This window comes from Lynx canadensis, chromosome D4 (assembly GCF_007474595.2).
Source record: "Lynx canadensis isolate LIC74 chromosome D4, mLynCan4.pri.v2, whole genome shotgun sequence".
Taxonomy (NCBI): Eukaryota; Metazoa; Chordata; class Mammalia; order Carnivora; family Felidae; genus Lynx; species Lynx canadensis.
Window position 1 is genome coordinate 89,229,202 of NC_044315.2, and position 19,321 is coordinate 89,248,522.

Consider the following 19,321-nt stretch of genomic DNA (forward strand, 5'->3'; position numbering starts at 1 on the left):
GAGGCAGATCTGCTGAACCTTGGGTCAGGGCGAGGGGTGGGGTCTGGCGGGGCCGCGTGCCCGGGTCGTGGCTCCTTCCTGTCCGAGTGGAGCAAGCTGGCCCTGCTGGCCCAGGGCCCCAGACTCTCCGTGGACTCCCAGGCTCCAGCTTGTCGCTTGAACCAGAGGATCCCCAGCTGCTACGCCTCCAGGTGGCACGCTGAGGCCACGAGCAGCCCCCGCGTTCTTCACTCTGGACTCCAGGGGCCGCCGACCAATCCATGGCCCAGCAGCTCTGAGACGTGTTTAAAGCTAGAGCAAATGTTGGTGCTTAGGTTTTTTTTCTTTTTCATTTTCTTTTTAAAAAAGATTTTTTTTTTTTCTTTTTAAAACTAAGCTCTGTGTTCAGCATGGAAACCAGGAACCAAGCTCCAATCACATTGACTGATTTTTCTGGTTCCTTTTCAGGAATGAAAGCTCTTACTCTGGCCCCCCCGGAAGGTCAGGGGGTGTAGGTGCCCAGCGCGATCTCCTTGAGGAGAGAGGGGAGGAGTTCTTGAGTGCTTTTGACAAGAAGGCCCCAGCAGACTTTGACAGCTGTGTCTCTTCTCAAAGAATAGGCCAGGAGCTTTTGTTTCCACCCCAAGAAAATGTTCAGGAAGCGGGTGCTCCTGGGGGTCACAGCCCAGACCTCAGGTGTTCCCCACTGGAGCCCGACTTTGCCCCAGCGGAGAAAAAGCCAGAGTATAGCAGTTGGGACGTTAGCCACCCGCCAGAGTCCACGGACACGGCCAGCGGCATCGAGAAGGGAACACCCCGGGAGGAGCCACCCTTTAACGTCTCCTCCTGGGAGAAGGACGGGAGCCCCAACAAACAGCCGTCCCTGGAGCCCGAGTGGACTGCCGAGCCCCGGGGCCCCGGCAGCCAGCACCAGGAGCAGACCAGCAGGACGCGGAGGTCGGGACCCATCAAGAAGCCCGTCCTGAAAGCCCTCAAGGTGGAGGACAAGGAGAAGGAACTGGAGAAGATTAAGCAGGAGCTGGGGGAGGAGAGCGCCCGAGTGGCCAAGGAGAAGGGGCCGGCTCGCAAGGCAGAGAAGGACGAGGATGAAGAGAACGACCCCGCGCTGGCCAACTCCTCCCCCTCCCCCTTGGAGGACCAGGGCCCTGCCCGTGCTAGTGTGGGCCGCGAGGCCAGCAGGTGTGACGAGGACGAGAAGCCGGCCAGGGCCTGGGAGGGCAGACCCTCCCGGGAGTCCAGTGACACGCCCGCGACAAAGAGGAACAATTGGATCTTTATCGACGAGGAGCAAGCTTTCGGGGGCCGAGGGCAGGCCCGGGGCCGCGGCCGTGGCTTCCGAGAGTTCACCTTCCGAGGGCGGCCGGCGGGCGGTGGCCCAGGCCTCTGCGGTGGGGGGATGCTCGGGGCGCGGGGCGTCTACGGCGGCGGCCAGAGGAGTGGCCGCGGCCGGGGGCTGCGGGACTTTGGCCAGCCGGAGGACTTCCCCAGGGCCAAGCCGCGACGGCGCATCGCCAGCGAGACGCACAGCGAGGGCTCTGAGTACGAAGAGCTTCCCAAGCGGCGGCGGCAGCGAGGCTCGGAGAACGGGAGCGAGGGCTCGCTCCTGGAGCGGGAGGGCAGCACCCTGAGGAGGGGCGACTTCAGGGACTCCTGGCGCTCCACCAAGGCATGCTCCGAGGACCACGGCGGCCCGGAGGCCAAGAGCCGAGGCCCTCGCGCCTTCGGCCGGGCGCTCCCTCCCCGGCTGAGCAGCTGCGGCTACGGCCGGAGAACCTTTGTGTCCAAAGAGGCCGCCCACTGGCAGAGCAAGGGCCCGGGAGCCTCCTGGCAGGAGTACAGCTCCCCAGACACGTGCGGGTCCCGGCGACCCGCAGACAGAGACTGTGTCCCTGACGCCTACAGACATTCTGACTCGCTTGGCGCCAGGGCCTTCGAGGACGGCCGCCTGGAGGACAAGAGGCCCTTCTTCCCCGACGACCATGCGGCCGACTCGGAAGGCGCCGAGAACCGGCCCTTCCGGAGAAGGCGCCCCCCGCGTCAGGACAAGCCCCCTCGCTTCCGGCGCCTCCGGCAGGAGCGGGAGTCCCTGGGCCTGTGGGGGCCGGAGGAGGAGCCGCACCTCTTGGCGGGGCCGTGGCCGGGCCGGCCCAAGCTCTGCCCCGGGGACAAGAGCGGGTCCCCCGAGCTCTCGTACCAGAACTCGTCCGATCACGCCAACGAGGAGTGGGAGACGGCTTCCGAGAGCAGTGACTTCAGCGAGCGGCGGGAGCGGCGCGAGGGCCCGGGGGCCGAGCCCGACCCGCAGGCGGACGGCAGCCTGCCCGGGGCCGCCGCGGGTGAGAAGAAGGAGCTGGCCAAGAGGAGCTTCTCCAGCCAGAGGCCCCTGGCCGACAGGCAGAGCCGAAAGCTGGAGCCGGGGGGGTTTGGGGACAAGTCCATTAGGCCAGGTGGTGGTGACGCCTCTCCCCGTTATGACAGCCAACAGAATGGGACGCCTTTGAAAGCCAAAAGGTAAAATGCAGACCGAACCCCAGGCTCTTCTCTGTTGCTGTTCTGTTACCAAGCCTGTTGTTGTAAGCAGCACCCATGCATGCATGCCCTGCCGTGTGTCCGGCGCCCCGACTCCGTCCCTCTGTCGTCCTCCAGGAGGGCCGCTGCCCACCCAGGCCGTTGTGTGTGGGCGTCTCCATCACTTGCTCTCACACTGCTTGTCTGCCTCTCTCGTGGCATGTTGTTGTCGTTGTTGTTGTTGTGGCTTGAAAACCGAAACCCAGAGCCCCAGCCCGTTGGTCCTCGAGTGGTGGCTGCCCCAGCACCCGTCAGGAGAGCTCAGCCTCCAACAGTACCCTTTGCCGCCCCGCCGAGGGGGACGCTTCCTGTGCACGGTGCCGGTCCCCCAGATTCCTCTGCCCCTGGACTGCTCTCCCCCCGCGTCCCGCTGGGCCATGTAGCCTCCTGGTCCTGTAGGGACAGCTCTTCCCAAGTGGCTCTGCCTCTTGGCGGTGAGGAGATGCGGCTCCGTTTCAGGGATTGACCACCTCCTGGTGGGAAGAGCCAGGCAGTGGCAAAAGCAGGTGAGCTGCCTGAGGCCCTGTGAGCGTCTCTCAGGGGATCTGGAGGCTTCCAGGTGGCTCAGGTTTGTGTGGCTCATTGCCTGCAGGCTGCCTGGAATCCGGGAGAGGGGAGAGCCCGTGCAGAGACTCACTCGTGCAGCCTGTTTTTCGGATCCATGCCTCCGCCTGAGGAGGAAGGCCACTTCCTACCTCCCAGTCTCCTTAGAAACCTGGGGGCCAGAAACCTGGATTGGAATCCACTCAGCTCCAAAGAAGGAGCCCTAGGGGAATGCTGATCTTGCCAGGTGTTGGGCTGGCCTAGCTTTCCAGGCCCCAGCTGCTGACACGGGGCTTTGCTTCCGACTTCTGCTGAGAGCCTTGTTGTGTGGCCTGGCCCGGCTCCTTGACTCCCCGGTCAGTCTCCCGTGCCAGGAGTGGTAAGGGCTGTGGCCCTGCTCTGGGCATTCCCCTTTGTTCTCTCCTGTCTGCAGCCCTGCTGAGCTTGGCACGCAGTGGGAAAGAACCGAGGCACTGAGCCCTGGAAGGGGTCAGAGAAGAGCAGTTGTCCCCGTGAGCTGGCAGTGTGGCCGTAGGAGGGCTGCCGCTGGGGAGCAGCTTCGACTGCGCAGAGGGGGCGCGCTGTAGGTCAGGGCCCCGTGTCCACGGGCGTGCCGTGTGCACATGCTGATCGTCCCTTTCTCTCCTTCCCCAGCCTCTGGCCGCTTCTGAGCTAACACGGTTCTTCTTTCTTCCTAGGTCCCCAGATGAGGCCTTGCCCGCGGGTCTCAGTTGCAGCAGCGGGAGCAGCCACTACGTGCTGGAGCGGGTGGCCCACGGTGCCTCCGACATCCCCGAGGCCTCCTGTGAGACGGCGGAGGAGGCGGCCAAGCTGGTTGCTCAGAGGGCGGGCGAACAGGGAGAGACCATGAAACAGTTTGACCTGAACTACGGAAGTGAGTCTGTCCCCTCACATCTTCGGGCCCCTCAAAACCGGGGGCCACGGTGGCTTTCGAGGGTTGCTGGGTTTGCCCATCTGTTCTCTGAACATCGTGGCCTCTGGGCAGGTGGTGGGCCAAGTTCCAGGGCGACGCTGGGGAGCAGAACGGATATGGTTCCTGCCCTCCTGCTGCTCACAGCCTCGCCACCCCCGTAGCAGCCCCGGTGCCCCAGTTTTACAGAGGGCGACCCCGAGGCCCAGCGAGGTTGTGTGGTGTGTCCAGGGTCACGCGGCTGGCTAGCACCAGAGCAGAGACTTCGGTCACCAGCATCTTTTCTTAAACCGTAGTGTTACTGTTGTCTGCGGTGTGAGACAACCGTGTGCCGAGGAGGCCTGGGGTGGGGGGGGGGGGGGGGGGGGGGGGGGGGAGAAGGGACCCTTTCAGGATTTCCATAGACTCCAAGTACAGTCTGCTCCTTGGAGGCATCAGGCCTGGTGCCGCCCGACCTTCGGAGCTGAGCTGTCCTTAGATATCAGAAACCGGTAGGGTTGGGTTATTCTTTCTTCCGATGAATGGAGACACTGTCCCTTCTTGTGAAATCTGGGTTCAGATTCCATCATTGAAAACTGCGGGTCCAGCCCTGGGGAGGAGAGTGAGGTGGGCCCCATGGCGGGCGAAGGCTTCATTGAGGTCCTGACCAAGAAGCAGCGCCGTCTGCTGGAAGAAGAGAGGAGGAAGAAGGAGCAGGCCGTGCAGGTAGGGGGTGTGGGGTGGAGGGCAGGCCGGCACAGAGAAACCCAGAGCGAGGAGAGAGAGTTCTGAATCGGGCCCAAGCTAGAAGAGGGGAAGGCGGGCACAGCAGTGTGCTTGTGCCCCCGACATCACCAACCCTGTTGTCGTGTGGGAGTAGGTGATGTTAGCCCAGTGCTTGGAGAAGGTGACTCATCCCAGGTGACAACAGGACGCAGGCCTCCCTCAGGCCCCCCTCCTCCCACCACTCCAGCCTGTGTGGGATGAGATTTGTCACCCGGGGCGTCTCGAGGGCCGGGGACCCTGTATTCAAACTGCAGTCAGGCCTGGACCCTGCACCCTTGGCCTCTGCAGCCTGCATGCACCGGCCTGTCGCCCTTCCCGGGGATGGTGTGGTTGGCCTTGCCATTCACCCGTGGCCGAGGCCTTGAGATGCCAGCGTTCCTGCACCCCTGGGGCAGTTTCCCGTGGTGTGGTTCTGGCGGGGAGAACTCGTGCTTCACGCCTCACGTCTGGGCTGGACAGCGTCACCTCTTTTCTCCTTAGGTGCCTGTCAAGGGTCGAGGTCTTTCCTCCCGTATTCCTCCTCGGTTTGCTAAAAAGCAGAACAACTTGTGCCTGGAGCAGGGTGACGTGACCGTGCCTGGCAGCAGCCTGGGCACGGAGATCTGGGAGAGCAGCGGCCAGGGTAAGAGTTGGGTGCTTGGGCTCAGCTGCTTGGTCCACGGCTGTCCCCAGGGCAGGGGGGTCTCTTCTCTGGGAGCGTCCTGTTTTGGGGCTGTGCATGCCTGTGGGGTTTGCCTGTCTCCTGCCTCCTCTCCGGAGCCACGGTGTCAGATACCGTCTCGGCACCACCGGCAGCCCCTGAACAGCTGGAAACTCCCCTGCCTGCGATTTGGGGCAAGAGCGCACCATTCCTTGCGTCCACTGATCTGGACAAGGGAGGCCCCGTCCCTGCCCGGCTCCGGTCACGGGGGGAGTTGGCTCGACTCCTTTGCCCCTGTCAGGCACCCAAGAAACTCAGCTTGTGGAGGAGCACCAGGTGACCGCCAGGGCGGAGGAGCGGGTCCGAAGCTTTCCTGTCTGTGCCGCGTGCCGGCCCTGACGCCGGGCGCTCCTGGCCACTCCTCTTCATGCTCTCCTGAGCCAGACAGGCTTGAGACCAAAGTGAGGAGACCTCACTTTTTGGAAAATTTATTTTCCTGAACTCAAAAAAAAAAAAAAAATCAAACCCAATGCTCTTTTTTTTGGTAACTCTTCGTTTTAAAATACAAAAGCAATTTTTTTTTTTTTTAGCGTTTGTTTTGGAGGGAGGGCACGAGTCAGAGAGGGGCAGAGAGGGGGACAGAGGACCAGAAGCAGGCTCTGCGTTGACAGCGTGAGCCGGACGTAGGGCTTGAACTCACGAGCTGTGAGAGATCATGACCTGCGCCGAAGTCAGACGCCCAACCGACCGAGCCACCCAGGTGTTCCTGAGATACAAAACCATGTTAATCGAGCAGATTCTTCATTAATGCCTGCTTGAGGCAGAGCCCTGGAGAGTACACAGGTGAAGAAAAGCATGATGCTTCGCAGGGGAGCCTAGAGAAGTTACCCATTTCCGGTGTGTTAAACAAAGTAGCCGAGGACCCTGGAGTGCAGTGACGTGATCCCAGAGCCACATGACACACACTCAAAAGTTCTGGGTCCTAGGTGTTGATTCTTTGAATCTTCCCTCCTGGCCTGTCACGTTCCGGGCTAAAACCTAGGTTCCAACACGTTACAAATAACACTGGACGACGTTCAACTCTGATTCGAAGTATGATCTTCTCTTCATAAAATATGGCTGTGAGTTGATTTGGTAGCACACGTGAGCAGGGTATCCCACTCCGAACGTCCACAGATAACCTCCCAGGTTGTCGCTCGGAGCAGGCTGGACGCCAGCCCCTGCCCTCGGGCCTTTACTGCCAGGACCCGCCTCACTGGCCGCTCAGCCCGGGGGCGCGTGCACGGCTTCAGAGGGTCCCTGGCTCTGAAAATAGCACATCGGGTTTGCATACATACGCAGGGTCTGCGGCTTTGGTGGGAGTCCTGGAGTGGTCCTCGAGCTAACAGAGGTTGAGTAGTACCAGCCTAGATCCTTGAGAGGCTCTGTGAAGCTGCCAGGCTTGTAGAAATGAACAGTCGGCTTAAGATTAAGACCACGTCAGTACACGGAGTAGCGGTACAGCTTTCTCACGGATGTGAACGAGAAGTTGCTGGCGTGCCTTCCCGAGCAAGTAGCGGATGAAGTAAAGGGAAGCACGCTTCTTGGAGTGTGAGGATGTTGGGAAGTCGGGTGAAGCTACCAGAGCAGCTCCAGTGCCCTGCATGGGGCAGGAGAGCTGGGAGGGGCTGCGCCAGCCAGGCGGTTCCCCTGCGCGGCCCTGACTCTCTGTCTTGCACCCTCGGGCAGCCCTCCCCGTCCAGGCCCCGGCCAGCGACTCCTGGACTAAAGCCGCAACTGCCTTCAACAGCGCCGAGCCTGGCTCCGCCGAGGTGAGTGACCACTGAGCCACTCGCGGGCAGCGCGCGAGCCCGCCGCCCCCGTGGCCGGCTCGTCCTGGGCCTCGTGCACCCTTGCCCAGCCCAGCTCTTCCTCGCCGCGCCAATGAGCCTGGCCCAGAGCCTGATTCCACTGGCCCTGGCTTGGCACTGGTCTTTGTTCCTGACTTCTGGGGAGGGTGGGCGACCGGGCCCGTGGTGGCAGTCGCCCTGTCTGACCTGGCCACAAGGGAATGAGCTTGGCGGCCCCGTCCCTGGCGCCCATTGCATACCGTGGTTTTTTTGATCGCGTCTTCAGTTGCTGGGTACTGTTGGCGGGTCAGGGCCCAAGTCAGGACGGGGCTAAAAAAAAGGACAGGCTTACGGGGGTGTGTCTCAGCCACGCACTTGGTCCCACTTCCTGGGCAGTCCCGTGTTGGAGTTTGGGGGTCAGGGTTCTCACCCGTTTTGCGCCTTGCACAGCAGGGTTTTAAGAGCAGCCAGGGGGATAGCGGCGTTGACCTGAGCGCCGAGTCTCGGGAGTCGTCTGCAACATCCTCCCAGCGCAGCTCCCCGTATGGCACTCTGAAGCCGGAGGACATGAACGGGCCTGGCCTGGAGCCCAAGGCTGACGGCCACAAGGAGCAGGCCCAGAAGCAGCCCGAGCCAAAGGTCAGCTGGACGTCCCTCCGTGGAGGCCTGGGCCGGGGACTGCCGTCCCTTGTCTTCTCCCCTCTTCCTGGTGCTCAGAAGCTTGGGACTGGGGTCCTTCCAGCCCATGTTTCTCAGCATCTCTGGTTTTCTATCAAGGACTCAGATCAAGGCTCAGGACAGAGCAAGGAGCACAGACCGGGACCCATTGGCAATGAGCGCTCTCTGAAAAACAGGAAGGGCTCAGAGGGGGCCGAGCGGCTGCAGGGAGCCGTCGTCCCGCCCGTTAACGGGGTGGAGATTCACGTGGACTCTGTGCTGCCGGTGCCGCCCATTGAATTTGGAGTCAATCCAAAAGTGAGGCTTGGATGTGTTTCTTTCCCACCCCCCAGCCCCCCTCACAAGTCCCCCGTGGTTTTGAACTTGGAGAGGGAGGGGAGGTGCTGAGACGGGGCTGTCACCTAGAAAGAGCCGGGGGACAGAAGCTGAGCAGCTCTCTGGTGGAGTGTGTCAGCCTGCAGGATGAGGCAGGTGCCACTGAGCTGCCTTCTAGATTATGCTGACACCAGCCAGGTTCTCAGGCTGGGCACACTAGTGATCTTCATTGTCTCTTTCGGGATTGGCCAGTGGGCATAGGCAGGGAGCACAGAGGGAGGGTCATGGGGTGGCGTCCTTTTTTGGGTGCTATCTGGTGGACGCTGCCCGCTAGATTTCTTGAGTCTTGGAGACTGGATCAAATTAACGTGTGCCTCTTCTGAAAAGCGGGCAGATGATTTCAGTGAGCTCTTCCTTCTCTTCAGGACTCGGATTTCAGCTTGCCACCTGGCTCTGCCTCTGGTCCCGCGGGGAATCCGGTCGTCAAACTTCAGGACGCCTTGGCCAGTAACGTGAGTGTGTGTTTCCCTCTGTTTCTTGTGCTGGCAGGCCCTGGAGAGAAAGGAGCAAGGCTTCTGGGGGGCTCTGAAGCCAGAGGAGGGGGCCAACACCAGCTTTGGGGTCAGGCAGACCTGGGTGCGTGGCACAACGCGTTCTCTAGCTGGTTACGTGTCCTCGGGCATGTTGCGTAAATGTCCCGTGCCCCGGTTTTGTGATTTTACCACGGGAAAACAGAACTTCTCAGGTCCGGGTTACTTGACGTTCTGCGGTTACGTATGTTTGGTAGTGCTGGGATAAACCAATGTGTTTACTCAGAATCCCTCTGATACGCTGAGGGGCACTGGGCACACATGGGAGGGACTGTTGGCCACATGTGTGAAGAAACGTTACCAGGGACCTCGTTCAGTTTCTGGTGGGGGGCGGAGACGGGACCTGGGGGTCTCCACGCCAGGCGTCGGCGCCTCTGTGCTGGCAGCCGGTCGTTGTGCCTGGCGCGGCCGCCCCTGCCCGAGTGCTCCGTGGGCTGTGGGTGTGCAGGTGGCTCTCCACAGACTTCTGTTGAGAGAATCGGGGAAGACCACCGACCGGAGCAGATCAGCTTGGGTGTCTGCTCCCGGCAGGTTCACCGTAGGGGTCTTGAGCGCCCGCGGGCAAAACCCAAGGTGCGTTTTGCTCTGCTGTCATGTTGGCCCTGTGCCTGTCGTGTTCCATGGTCTCCTTTCCCCTTCCAGGCTGGGTTAACACAAAGTATTCCCATCCTCCGGCGTGATCATCACATCCAGAGGGCCATCGGCCTCTCCCAAATGTCCTTCCCCACCGCCGACCTCACCCTGAAGGTAACGCCAGGCCGGCGCTAGGCGAAGGCTGCGGGGCGCCTTAGCTTGCCGAGGGCTGGAGCACGCAGCCCCGCCCGCCCGCCCGCCCATCCTGGGGCCTCGATCTGTGCCGTCCCCCGCCTTCTTGGAAGTAATTCTTCCCTCCCCTTGCTTTCCAGATGGAGTCCGCACGCAAGGCTTGGGAAAATTCACCCAGTTTGCCAGAGCAGAGCTCCCCGGGAGGCGCGGGCTCGGGAATCCAGCCCCCGTCCTCTGTGGGCGCCTCCAACGGCGTCAGCTACAGCTCGTTCGGCGGAGTTTCCATGCCGCCCATGCCCGTGGCCTCCGTAGCACCCTCTGCTTCTCTTCCAGGTATCTCCTCCCTCACCTGAACCAGCTCAGGGAGGCTCCCTTCGCTGTCAGGAGAAAAGTGGTGCTGGCCCTGAGCGCCTCCCCCTACCCTGACTTGAGCGTGCAAAAGTAGGAGCTTGTTGATGGGCCGGGTGGTCCTGGCCTCCCAGGTGCTACAGACCCCTGGCCCTCCCCTCTACCCTGCGTCCCTTCTGTGGTGTGGGAAGCAGACCAGGGGCAAGCAGAGGCAGGGCTTGGAGTCAGAGCCGGGTCACATGCAGGGGCTGTGTCCTCTCCGCCTTCAAGTGGCTCAGCCCTCCGGGCCACGGCCCCTTCCTTCCTCTGTGAGATACACCTGGCTCTCTCTGGGCTGTTAGCTCGTGACACAGAGTCAGCCTGCAAAGTGCTTCGTGTCAGCCAAGCCCTCACAGGTGGCCCATCAGTGGTAGACCGCTGTGTTGGTGCCCCCAAGGGAGAGGGCAGGAGTTTTGAGGGCCCAGCTGCCAGGGTCTCGATGGCATTTCCAGTGGACCATCCTGCTCTCCACCATGGACTCCGTGCAGGGAGACAGAGGAGTAGGGGGCTGAGACCAGGGCTGCCTGAGCCGCAGTGGAGCCCCTCCCCAGGGTGTGGCTCAGTGGGCCCGGGGTCTGGTGAGCGAGGTCAGTTGTCCACCCCCCTGGGCCCGTGTTCCCTGTGGGGCTGTGGGGCGCAGGGCCAGCAGCAGGGGACCGAGCAGGCTCTGCACACACTCCGTCCCTCCCACTGATGCCCCAGGAAAGTGTGCGTGCGTGGACGTTCAGGAAGGCTGAGGCTTGACTCTGTCCTGTCTGCTCTCGGGTTCTGTTTGCAGGCAGCCACTTGCCACCTCTGTACCTGGACGGCCACGTGTTTGCAGGTCAGCCTCGGCTGGTTCCTCAGACGATACCTCAGCAGCAGAGTTACCAGCAGGTGATGACAGCCGGACGGGTGGCCCCGTGGGGGATGGGGATGCAGCACACGGTGGAATTAATTTCCCTCCTCGACTTGTTTACTGTCTTGTTTCTGTGTCCCCTCACGTGGACCGCCCAGCACCCAGCCCATCCTAGCAGGCAGGAAGTGTTTGGTGAACGAACACAGGAGAGGCAGGGAAGAGGAATGGAGCTTGGCACTCTAGACTCCTAGATCCCCTCTGTCAGTTCCTCCTGTGTCCTAGCTGGGGAATTAGCTGAAATGGAATTCTCTTTGGTATCCTTTGGTATCAGGTATCCTTCTGATGAAGAGAAGAAAGGCCTAGACTCCCAGGCATGGATGCGTTAGAAAGAGGTAGTTTTAGAAATGTGCAGGTGTTTGTTTTCGTGCAGGATGGGCGTATTTTCTGTGCTGCAAGGGGCAGAGTTCTGGAAGTCTCCCTCCTGAGCCTGGCGTGGGGCCTTTGATGGTCTGGCACCCCATGGACCTGTGTGCCTGGATGGTGGGGCCCTTGGGCAGAAGTAGATTTGGGGACAGAGAACAGAGGACTTGGCCTGTCCTGATCTCTTTATGAAACATGTTCTTAAACGTTACATTGTTGAGATTTATGATGTATCGATGTTCACCTAACCGGATCATACTGAATGTAGTTTTCGTGTATGTTTCCCGTTGACAGGTGCATGCTGAAATGCACCTCTGTGGACAGCTGTAGCCAGAATTCGTTCTTGCTGTTGTATAGAACCCAGCGTAGGAAATCATGGTTTGGGGTTGTTACCCAGTTTTTGCCTTTTCCCCAAGAGCAAGGAAAGCACCGGAAGGCCATGCTCCAGTTTGCATCTGGGGCAGTGTTTGAGCTGCTGCGTGGAGCAGGGGGTGTGGCGGGGGGCAGACACCCACCCCGGAGGGCACTGCGGTTACCTGCCCGGCTTCCCACCGCAGGCTGCCGCTGCCCAGCAGATCCCGATTTCCCTTCACACGTCTCTGCAGGCTCAGGCCCAGCTTGGACTGAGGGGCGGGCTCCCCGTCTCCCAGTCTCAGGAGATCTTCAGCTCCTTACAGCCCTTCAGGTGAGGTGCAGCCAGAAGCTCGGGCCCCCGCGGCCTGTGGACGTGCCCCTCTGGACTGTTGCCGCTCCACAATTCTCTGCTTGGCCGTGGGTCGGGGCGTGGTGGTCTCGGCACTGCAGAGTCGTCATTGACCTGCTGCAGGAGCTGCCGTGGGCTTGATAGCACTCGATGGATGGCCTTGTTTTTCCTTTCCCTGTCACCCTACCCCTCCCGAGCCCCTCCGCTTCCCGTCTCCCGCCAGCCTCGGTGGGCTCTTCCCACGCATCTGAGGTCCTGTGCTTTTGGCATCCCCTGGGTTTTCCTGTGCCTTGTGCAGCCTGGATGGTTTCGCTCGTGTAATCGAGTGATGCTCAGACTGTGGTCTCTAGACCTGCAGCATCAGCACCATCTAGGAGCTTGTCATAAATGCAAATCCTCAGGCTCTGTCCCAGGCACTTCTGAGTCAGAAACTCTGAGGGCGAGGCCAGCAGTGTGGGTTTTAGCAAGCCCTCTTGGGGGATGGTGGGGCGTGCCCTCATTTGAGACCCCCCTGGGGTAGTCCTGCACCCGACCCACTGTCTGTCTGGCTTTTGCAGATCTCAGGTGTACATGCACCCCAGCCTGTCACCGCCCAGCACCATGATCCTCTCTGGAGGCACGGCCCTGAAGCCTCCCTACTCGGCCTTCCCAGGCATGCAGCCCTTGGAGATGGTGAAGCCCCAGTCCGGCTCCCCCTACCAGCCCATGAGCGGAAACCAAGCCCTGGTCTACGAGGGCCAGCTCGGCCAGGCTGCTGGCCTGGGTGCCTCGCAGCTGTTGGACTCCCAGCTTCCACAGGTCAGGAATTCAGCCCCTCTCGCCCAAAACACTGGGCTTTTTTCTTCCAGCACGGCTTTCTCCCTCGTATCTGCCCCTCGCTGCGTGCTGACTTACATGCTGTTTGCGACCATTGGGACTGGTCCTCGGGCTGCTAGAACTGGGGCCAGGTCTCCCACCTCATGTGCCTATCCCAAGAGTGCTGCTTCTCCCGCGGCTTCTCTCCCGCCCTCAACCTGGGGGGCTTGGAGATGAGGTGTGCGCGTCCTCCTGGCATTCCCACCGATGCTTCTAGACCGCCGTCCCTCCCTTCTCCCTGAAACCCCAGCTCTGGAGCCCATAGTGTTGACTACCGCACTGGCCTCCGTGTTGCCGTGAGTCCACATTTTGAATCTAGCATTTGGCTTCATGTCATCCTCTCCCGTGACCGCCCGCAATATCAGACACCTTCGGGGGTCACCCCTCTCCTCCTTTGGCCCCTGGCCCAGTCTCTGCGACACAGCTCCTGTTACAGCTGCTGGTGGTTTCGATGTCTGCGTAGATGATACGTCGTCTCTGTACACACAGACCTGTTCCCTCCACCGGTACCGCGGCCCTCTTGCCGCCAGCGGTCCGCTGTGCCCATGATCCTGTCTGGATTGGTCACTGCTAGAAACTGTACCTCTTTCTTTATCTCAAGATTAAGGGTCCTACTTAGTCACCGCCTCTGCTTTCTTAGCTCTTTCCCTCTAGCCACCCGGCTCCAGCCACCTTTTTATCACCTTCCCCCTATGGGCTCACTTCCTTCTCTGCTCACTTCTTCTCTTCTCTGGGCCCCCCTGCGGTGTTTCCACCTTGGTGGAGTCCAGTCCCGCCTTTGCACAACTGTCTGTGCCAGGAGAACACCAGCCCCGCTCAGACCACCTGCGGCTGCACGCCGGCAGCCGCACTCAGGCCCGGTCCCTCCCCGCCGCCCCAGCACCCGCTCCTGACTTGGAGCTTCCTCTCACCACCTTCCACCCGTCTGCATCTTGCTTACGTGTCCCTAGAGAAACGAGATCTCGTGTCGGGTCTCCTGCCACAAGGGTGGGCTAGTCGTGCCCGGGAGAGGCCCCCTCACCCCCCGTCCCTTCCAGCCAGCCTCCTGCTCGCTCCTACAGCACATGTCCCGTCAGCACACAGACGAGCTGCTCGCAGGGCCACCTTCTGGGGAGGAGGGTCCTCCGGATTATACCCAGACAACCCTATTGTTCCTCCTTTAAAAAAAAAAAAAAACAAAACAAAATTGTGTAAGCACACGCATCAGTTCCCGATGGTTATTCTTTGCTCTCGTCCTGCTGCCCCGTCGGCCACACTTGACCCAGAGATGCTCGTTCCCCCAGAGTCCTGTTCTTCGCTCAGTTCACGGGCACCATCCTGGCGAAACCCTCCTCGTTACCCGCCTGGTCTGTGGTTTCTCCGTGTCCCGCGGGCTCTGCTCTCCGACCCCTGTCTAGCCCTGCGGCTCTACGTCCTATCCAAACCTGTCTTCCTGCTGCCCCCCAGCTGTGTTCTCCAGCCCGTGGGCTACGTGTCGCCTCTGCTCTGGCGTCTTGCGGCATCTCCTGCGTGACACATGCTGGCACCACGTCCAAGACCTGAGTTCTCCTGGTCCTCCTGGCTGTCGTGTCCGTGTCCCCTGTAGGTCCCGGACCACTTCCCCTCGCGCCTCCTCTGATGCTTCCGCAGGGGTCCTGTTGGCCCTACCTGTGGAAAGCATTCCGAATCCAGCCGTGCCTCATCCCCGCCCTCCACCTTCCTCCCCATCCAGGCTCCTGTGGGGGCTCCTCCCTGATCTCCCGCCTCTGCTCTTGGGCCTGACAGTCTGTTCTCAACACGCCAGCCAGGGTGCCCCCGGAACACAAGTCTCCCGAAGTACAGCGCTGTCCTCCTCCTCGTCCCACTCCCTGCTGTGTGCAGGGAGGAGTCTGGGGCCTGGAGGCTCTGGCTGCTGCTCGTCTCAGTGATGCGATTCCAATAGATCCTTCTGACCCTCCACTGTGGACTCAACGCAGGGGGTGAAGAGGAAAGTGACTGAGAGACGACAAGTGGCTTCCTTGCGCCAGTCCCGAGTCTCCAGGCCCCTCTCCTCCCTGTCACCCCCCCACCCCCACTTTCTTTTGATATAACGGCCTTCAGAAGGATCCAGAGTCTCCAGTTCAGTTCCAGCACCCCTGAACCCCAGAACCCCAGAACCCAGTTGTGTCTTGTTTTGTATCCCCATTAGAGCAACAGCAGAGCAACAGAGGAGTTTTGCCTTTTTGTGCTGCACCAAAGAGGCCAAAGATACACATCCACACAGCTTTCGTCTCTGGGGGCTCGCTTGGACGTTGCTTCCTAAGAAGCCTTCCTGACCTTCCCTTCCTCTTCCCCATCCCCCACGCACATGGGGTTGGCTGCCCACATTCCACATGCTGGGTCCTTGCTGCTCCCTGGTCTGACCATGTCCTGGTGCTTCCCCGGCACGTAACGTGCACCGAGCAGACCCTTGCTGGGTGCGAGCAAGAAGGTCTGGGGTGCACGTGGCTCTTGCAGCCCTAGAGAGGAGCCGCGTGCGTGGCCTTGGGCTTATCTTCATCACCCCCTGCCTTGTTCCGGCGATCAGACCTGCCCCTCCCTCAGAGGGTGTGCTCGAACAGAAACCCAGAACCTATGGCTGTGCAGAGGCCTCTCTTTAGCTGCCTTGAAACGAGAACCTGAAGCATAATCTGTGTTTACTCTTGGGGGCAGGTGTGACCAGTAGTCTGTGGCTTTCTCCCCAACGTCCATGCCTCCTCTTGACTGTCCCTGTCATCCAGCAGCTGACGATGCCGCTGCCTGGCTCCCAGCTGCCTCTGCCTCGGTACGGCTCCGGGCAGCAGCCCCTGATTCTGCCACAGTCCATCCAGCTGCCACAGGGGCAGAGCCTCTCCGTCGGGGCTCCCCGACGAATCCTTCCACCTGGGTCCCAGCCTTCGGTCCTTAACACCAGCAGAGAGGTAAGGATGACTGCATCCTGTCGCGTCCTGGGGAGAACCCTTACTGGCTAGTCAGGAACCACTGTTGTGGCAGAAAGTGCCAGAGGTCTAGGTGAGGGGCAAGCTCTTGGCCTCACCAGACCACTGGTTTCCTGCTCGTGGGGAACCCCATGGTGGGACCCCCTTGGTTCCTGTGTAACCTAGCGATGGGAACCAAGGCCCAGGGCAGAGGGGAGGAGTGTGGTAGCTGATGCTGATGCTTGGGCCCTTTGGCCTGTGGAGCCGCTGTGGGGCCATTTCAGAGACCGGTCCCCCAGATCCCCAGAAAATGTGTCTGGCCTGGGCTCTGCTGATGGCCGTCCTGGTGGTGACGCACAGTCCTCTCTCCCCACTGCACTTCCAAAAAACAAAAACACAGAGTACAGTTCCCACTTCCAAGAAGCCGCCTCCTGAGCCTAGACTGGGGGGCAGGGGGGTACGCATTTCTTTAGAGAATTCCTCTGTCCGCAGAAGTCCTCATCGGCTCTGCACGGGTGGTTCAGTGAGGGCCAGGTGTCTCCAGGGCCATCAAGTGACCCCTCATTCCTTCTTGGTGTCTTTAGTCCTCTCAGATGGAGATGAAGGGCTTCCACTTTGCCGACAGTAAACAGAATGTTCCTTCAGGAGGCTCCGTGCCATCACCGCAGACTTACAGGTAAAGAAATGCCCTGGGAGTCGGATGCTGCATCGCCGAGTACTTGGTCTAGATGCGACTCAGTGGTGTTGGCGAGTCCTAGGGGACCAGGGAGAGCCCCGGAAGGGCCCTGAGGCTGGGTCCCCTTGGAGGCCACGTGTCACCTTGAAGTTTCAGTGCTGGGACACGCTCCTGTTTTAGTTAACCGTGGAGAAATCAGGAACTGTCAGAGCAGTTGGCCTTTAGTCATCATAATAAAATGCTCTGGTTTGGGAGAGCTTTTTGGAAAGGTAGGAAAAGGAACAACGGATGTTTTACTAGTGTGAGGCCCATCCTGACTGCTCACAGCTTTCTCACCAGATTTTACAAAGGAGTCACTGGCCAGGAAGGTACACGCCCTGGAAGGCGGGGAGAATTCCCTTTCCTCAGGGCTGCCTGTCCCCTGCACCGGGCCTCTGGCCCTGCCAGGCCGGTGGCTGCTGGCCTCACGGGGGCGTCCGTGCCTCCCACAGCGCGGACCGGCACCTTCTCTCTGCGTCCTTGGCCTCGGTCTCTGCCTCCAATAGCTGCCCCAGGTCCCTTACTTAGCTGGGTCTGGAGGTGGCTTTGTGTGAATCCCTGTGCTGAATTCCTTCTACTAGAAAGTGGCAGAACCAGTGGTCCGCTGACCTGCTCGCCCCTGAGGAGAAGTGTGCGGGGACGGGAGGCAGCATGCTGTGGCGTGGGGCCCACGGGTGGGTGCAGCCAACTCTTGTCTCATGTGGGAGAAGCCTGGAGGGCCCTCGGGCTTGCAGGGCAGGGGGTGGGTAGAACAGACGTGCACGGCCTGCAGCGCCCTTGCCCTGTGAGAGGTTAGCAGCCCGGCTCCGGGGCGGCCCGGGCCCCTTGAAGGGAACGCTGTTGCACATCAGGTCGCCATCTCGAGTCTTCGTGCCGTGGCCGCGCTGCCCCGTCGCTCCTGGAGTGTCGAGGCTGCGTTTCTCCTCCGTCCCGTCCGTCTGGTCATTCCATACTTCCGCATTTCCCGAGAAAGGCGTTTTTTGTGACCTTTTCCCCATTTCGTCATCTTTTCTGTTCTTCTTTTATTCTCTTGGCTTCACTTATTTTTGTTTATTTGTTTTGTTCCCCAGCCATATTTTTCACAAAGGTCAAAACAGCAGAACTGTAGGAAAGGTGCAGCCAGACAGCCACACAAACAGTGAGCGCAGGTGGGACTAGAGGAAGCTCCGCAGATGAACAGATGCGGTGTCTCCGCGGCCGCCACAGGTGGCATTTAGCCGCATCCAAGGACAGAGACCAACCAGAACACGGAGACTCACATAACGGGAGTCGTCCGTGTCTCTTTAGCGTAGGAATGGCAGCAGCCGACTCTTTGGAGAAAGACTATGTAGAAGACATAAACATTAACGGATAGCCGTTGTTCGGTCGGCATGTTAGTGGGGTTGGGAAAATTGGTATATTTTCACGGAGCGGTGTTTCCCATGTTTTCTGGACACAGAGCTTCTGAGGCACGTCCTGCCACAAAAGGGCCCTCCGGTCAGGTCCTTGGACGTGCTTACTGGGGGTCATGCTCCTCAGCACGAGGGGGGGTCTAGGTACCCCTGCCATCGCGGGTCCTGACAAACTCGGCACATAGCACTTCTCAAGCTTTTGACCACAGAATCTTTTTCTCCACGTGGCATGCAGTTAGCGTCCACGAGAACTGATTGTCCAGTCAGTGGAACGCATTCAGAGAGACGTCCTGGAAGATTTTTGTTGCTCTTGGTTTCCCTTTCCGCCCCTCCCACCCCCATCGTATACAAAAGTGAAAACCTGGGAAAATACTCCGCACCGCCCTTGAGTCGGCTGCATAGACCGTGTGTCTGGGTCACAGAGTCCCATTGGCCCGAACCCCCCAGACCCTGAGAGACGGTCGGTGCCCGTCCACCCGTCTGGTCAGTGTCTGCCCGCGGCAGGGGCCTTGGCCTCTGTGCCCTCGGGTGCGTCTGCGTGAGCCGCCCCGGCACCCTCTGCGCCCTGGCCGTCCGAGGTCTTGGCTCTCCTCTGTCGGAGAGGGTGCCGCCCGAGCCAGGGCCGCGCTGTGTGCTGGGCTTGACTCCATCGTCTGGCGACGCGCGTGTTCTCACCCCCTGCCTTTGGTTTTTTCAGGCCTAGCTCTGCTAGCCCCAGTGGGAAGCCCTCTGGATCAGCAGTTAACATGGGCTCTGTGCAGGGACACTACGTTCAACAGGTAGAAGACGGCCTTCCAGACCTTCCGGCCCCGGACGCTCAGGCCCATCTCCAGGCGCCAGAAGAGAAGGGCCTGTGTCCAACCCATTTGAGGGCCCCTCTCATAAAGAGACACGAGCCCTAAGCGCCTAGAGCGCGGCGCCGGCAGCCGGCAGCCCGAGTCCCTCCTGGCGAAGGCATTTCTCCCCTTGACGGGCGTCTGGATCCTCCCTTGTCCTGCAGAGAAGGGAGGATGCGGATTCCTCTGAGGAGCTGGTGCCGGAAGGTGGACTCTCCTTCCACAGCGATTTGGGCTGTGAAGGCGCTGGGACTCGGTTAGGCCTGTGGGTCAGCTCTAGAAGCCGCGTGTGTGCGTGTGCGCGTGTGCGCGCGTGCGCGTGCGCGTGCCGGCTCCAGTAAGTGCTGTGTCTCGTCTCTGTCTTGGCTGGGCGGGATTACACGCGGAACGACGCCTTCCCGTTCTGTGACAGAAGGGGTTTCTCAGGGTCTCTGCCTTCAGGCACCGTTCTCGGCTACTGCTCTAAAACGCGACGGGGCTCCAGAGCTCCCACGCATCAGGCGTGGTTTTTTACTAATACCGCATTCCTGGCTGGTGGAGGTGGAAGTTTGATTGGTTCCCTGGAGGGTCGCCCCTTGAATTGCTTGAACTGAGCTGCTAAAGCTTTCTTCCAGAGTTTGCACCCCGGTGGGGGGGG

General features: G+C 60.5%; 1 protein-coding gene and 1 non-coding gene across 13 annotated transcripts in view; both read left to right on the forward strand.

The window, feature by feature from the left end:
* Positions 1–19,321, forward strand: part of PRRC2B (proline rich coiled-coil 2B) — an 86,288-nt gene that overhangs the window by 65,997 nt on the left and 970 nt on the right. For 2 of the 12 annotated variants that reach the window (XM_030293609.1, XM_030293610.1), the window contains exons 16-31: positions 448–2,511; positions 3,810–4,006; positions 4,602–4,747; positions 5,288–5,429; positions 7,176–7,258; positions 7,727–7,915; positions 8,054–8,251; positions 8,695–8,787; positions 9,502–9,606; positions 9,765–9,957; positions 10,790–10,887; positions 11,827–11,954; positions 12,530–12,770; positions 15,566–15,745; positions 16,327–16,418; positions 18,546–18,627. In XM_030293609.1, coding sequence (XP_030149469.1) covers positions 448–2,511; positions 3,810–4,006; positions 4,602–4,747; positions 5,288–5,429; positions 7,176–7,258; positions 7,727–7,915; positions 8,054–8,251; positions 8,695–8,787; positions 9,502–9,606; positions 9,765–9,957; positions 10,790–10,887; positions 11,827–11,954; positions 12,530–12,770; positions 15,566–15,745; positions 16,327–16,418; positions 18,546–18,627 — 4,231 coding nt within the window. The other 10 variants (XM_030293611.1, XM_030293614.1, XM_030293615.1 and 7 more) reach the window with 10 other exon arrangements.
* LOC115500195 lies at positions 14,726–14,809 on the forward strand. The gene has a single exon (XR_003964441.1). It is a non-coding gene; the product is annotated as a small nucleolar RNA SNORD62 (small nucleolar RNA).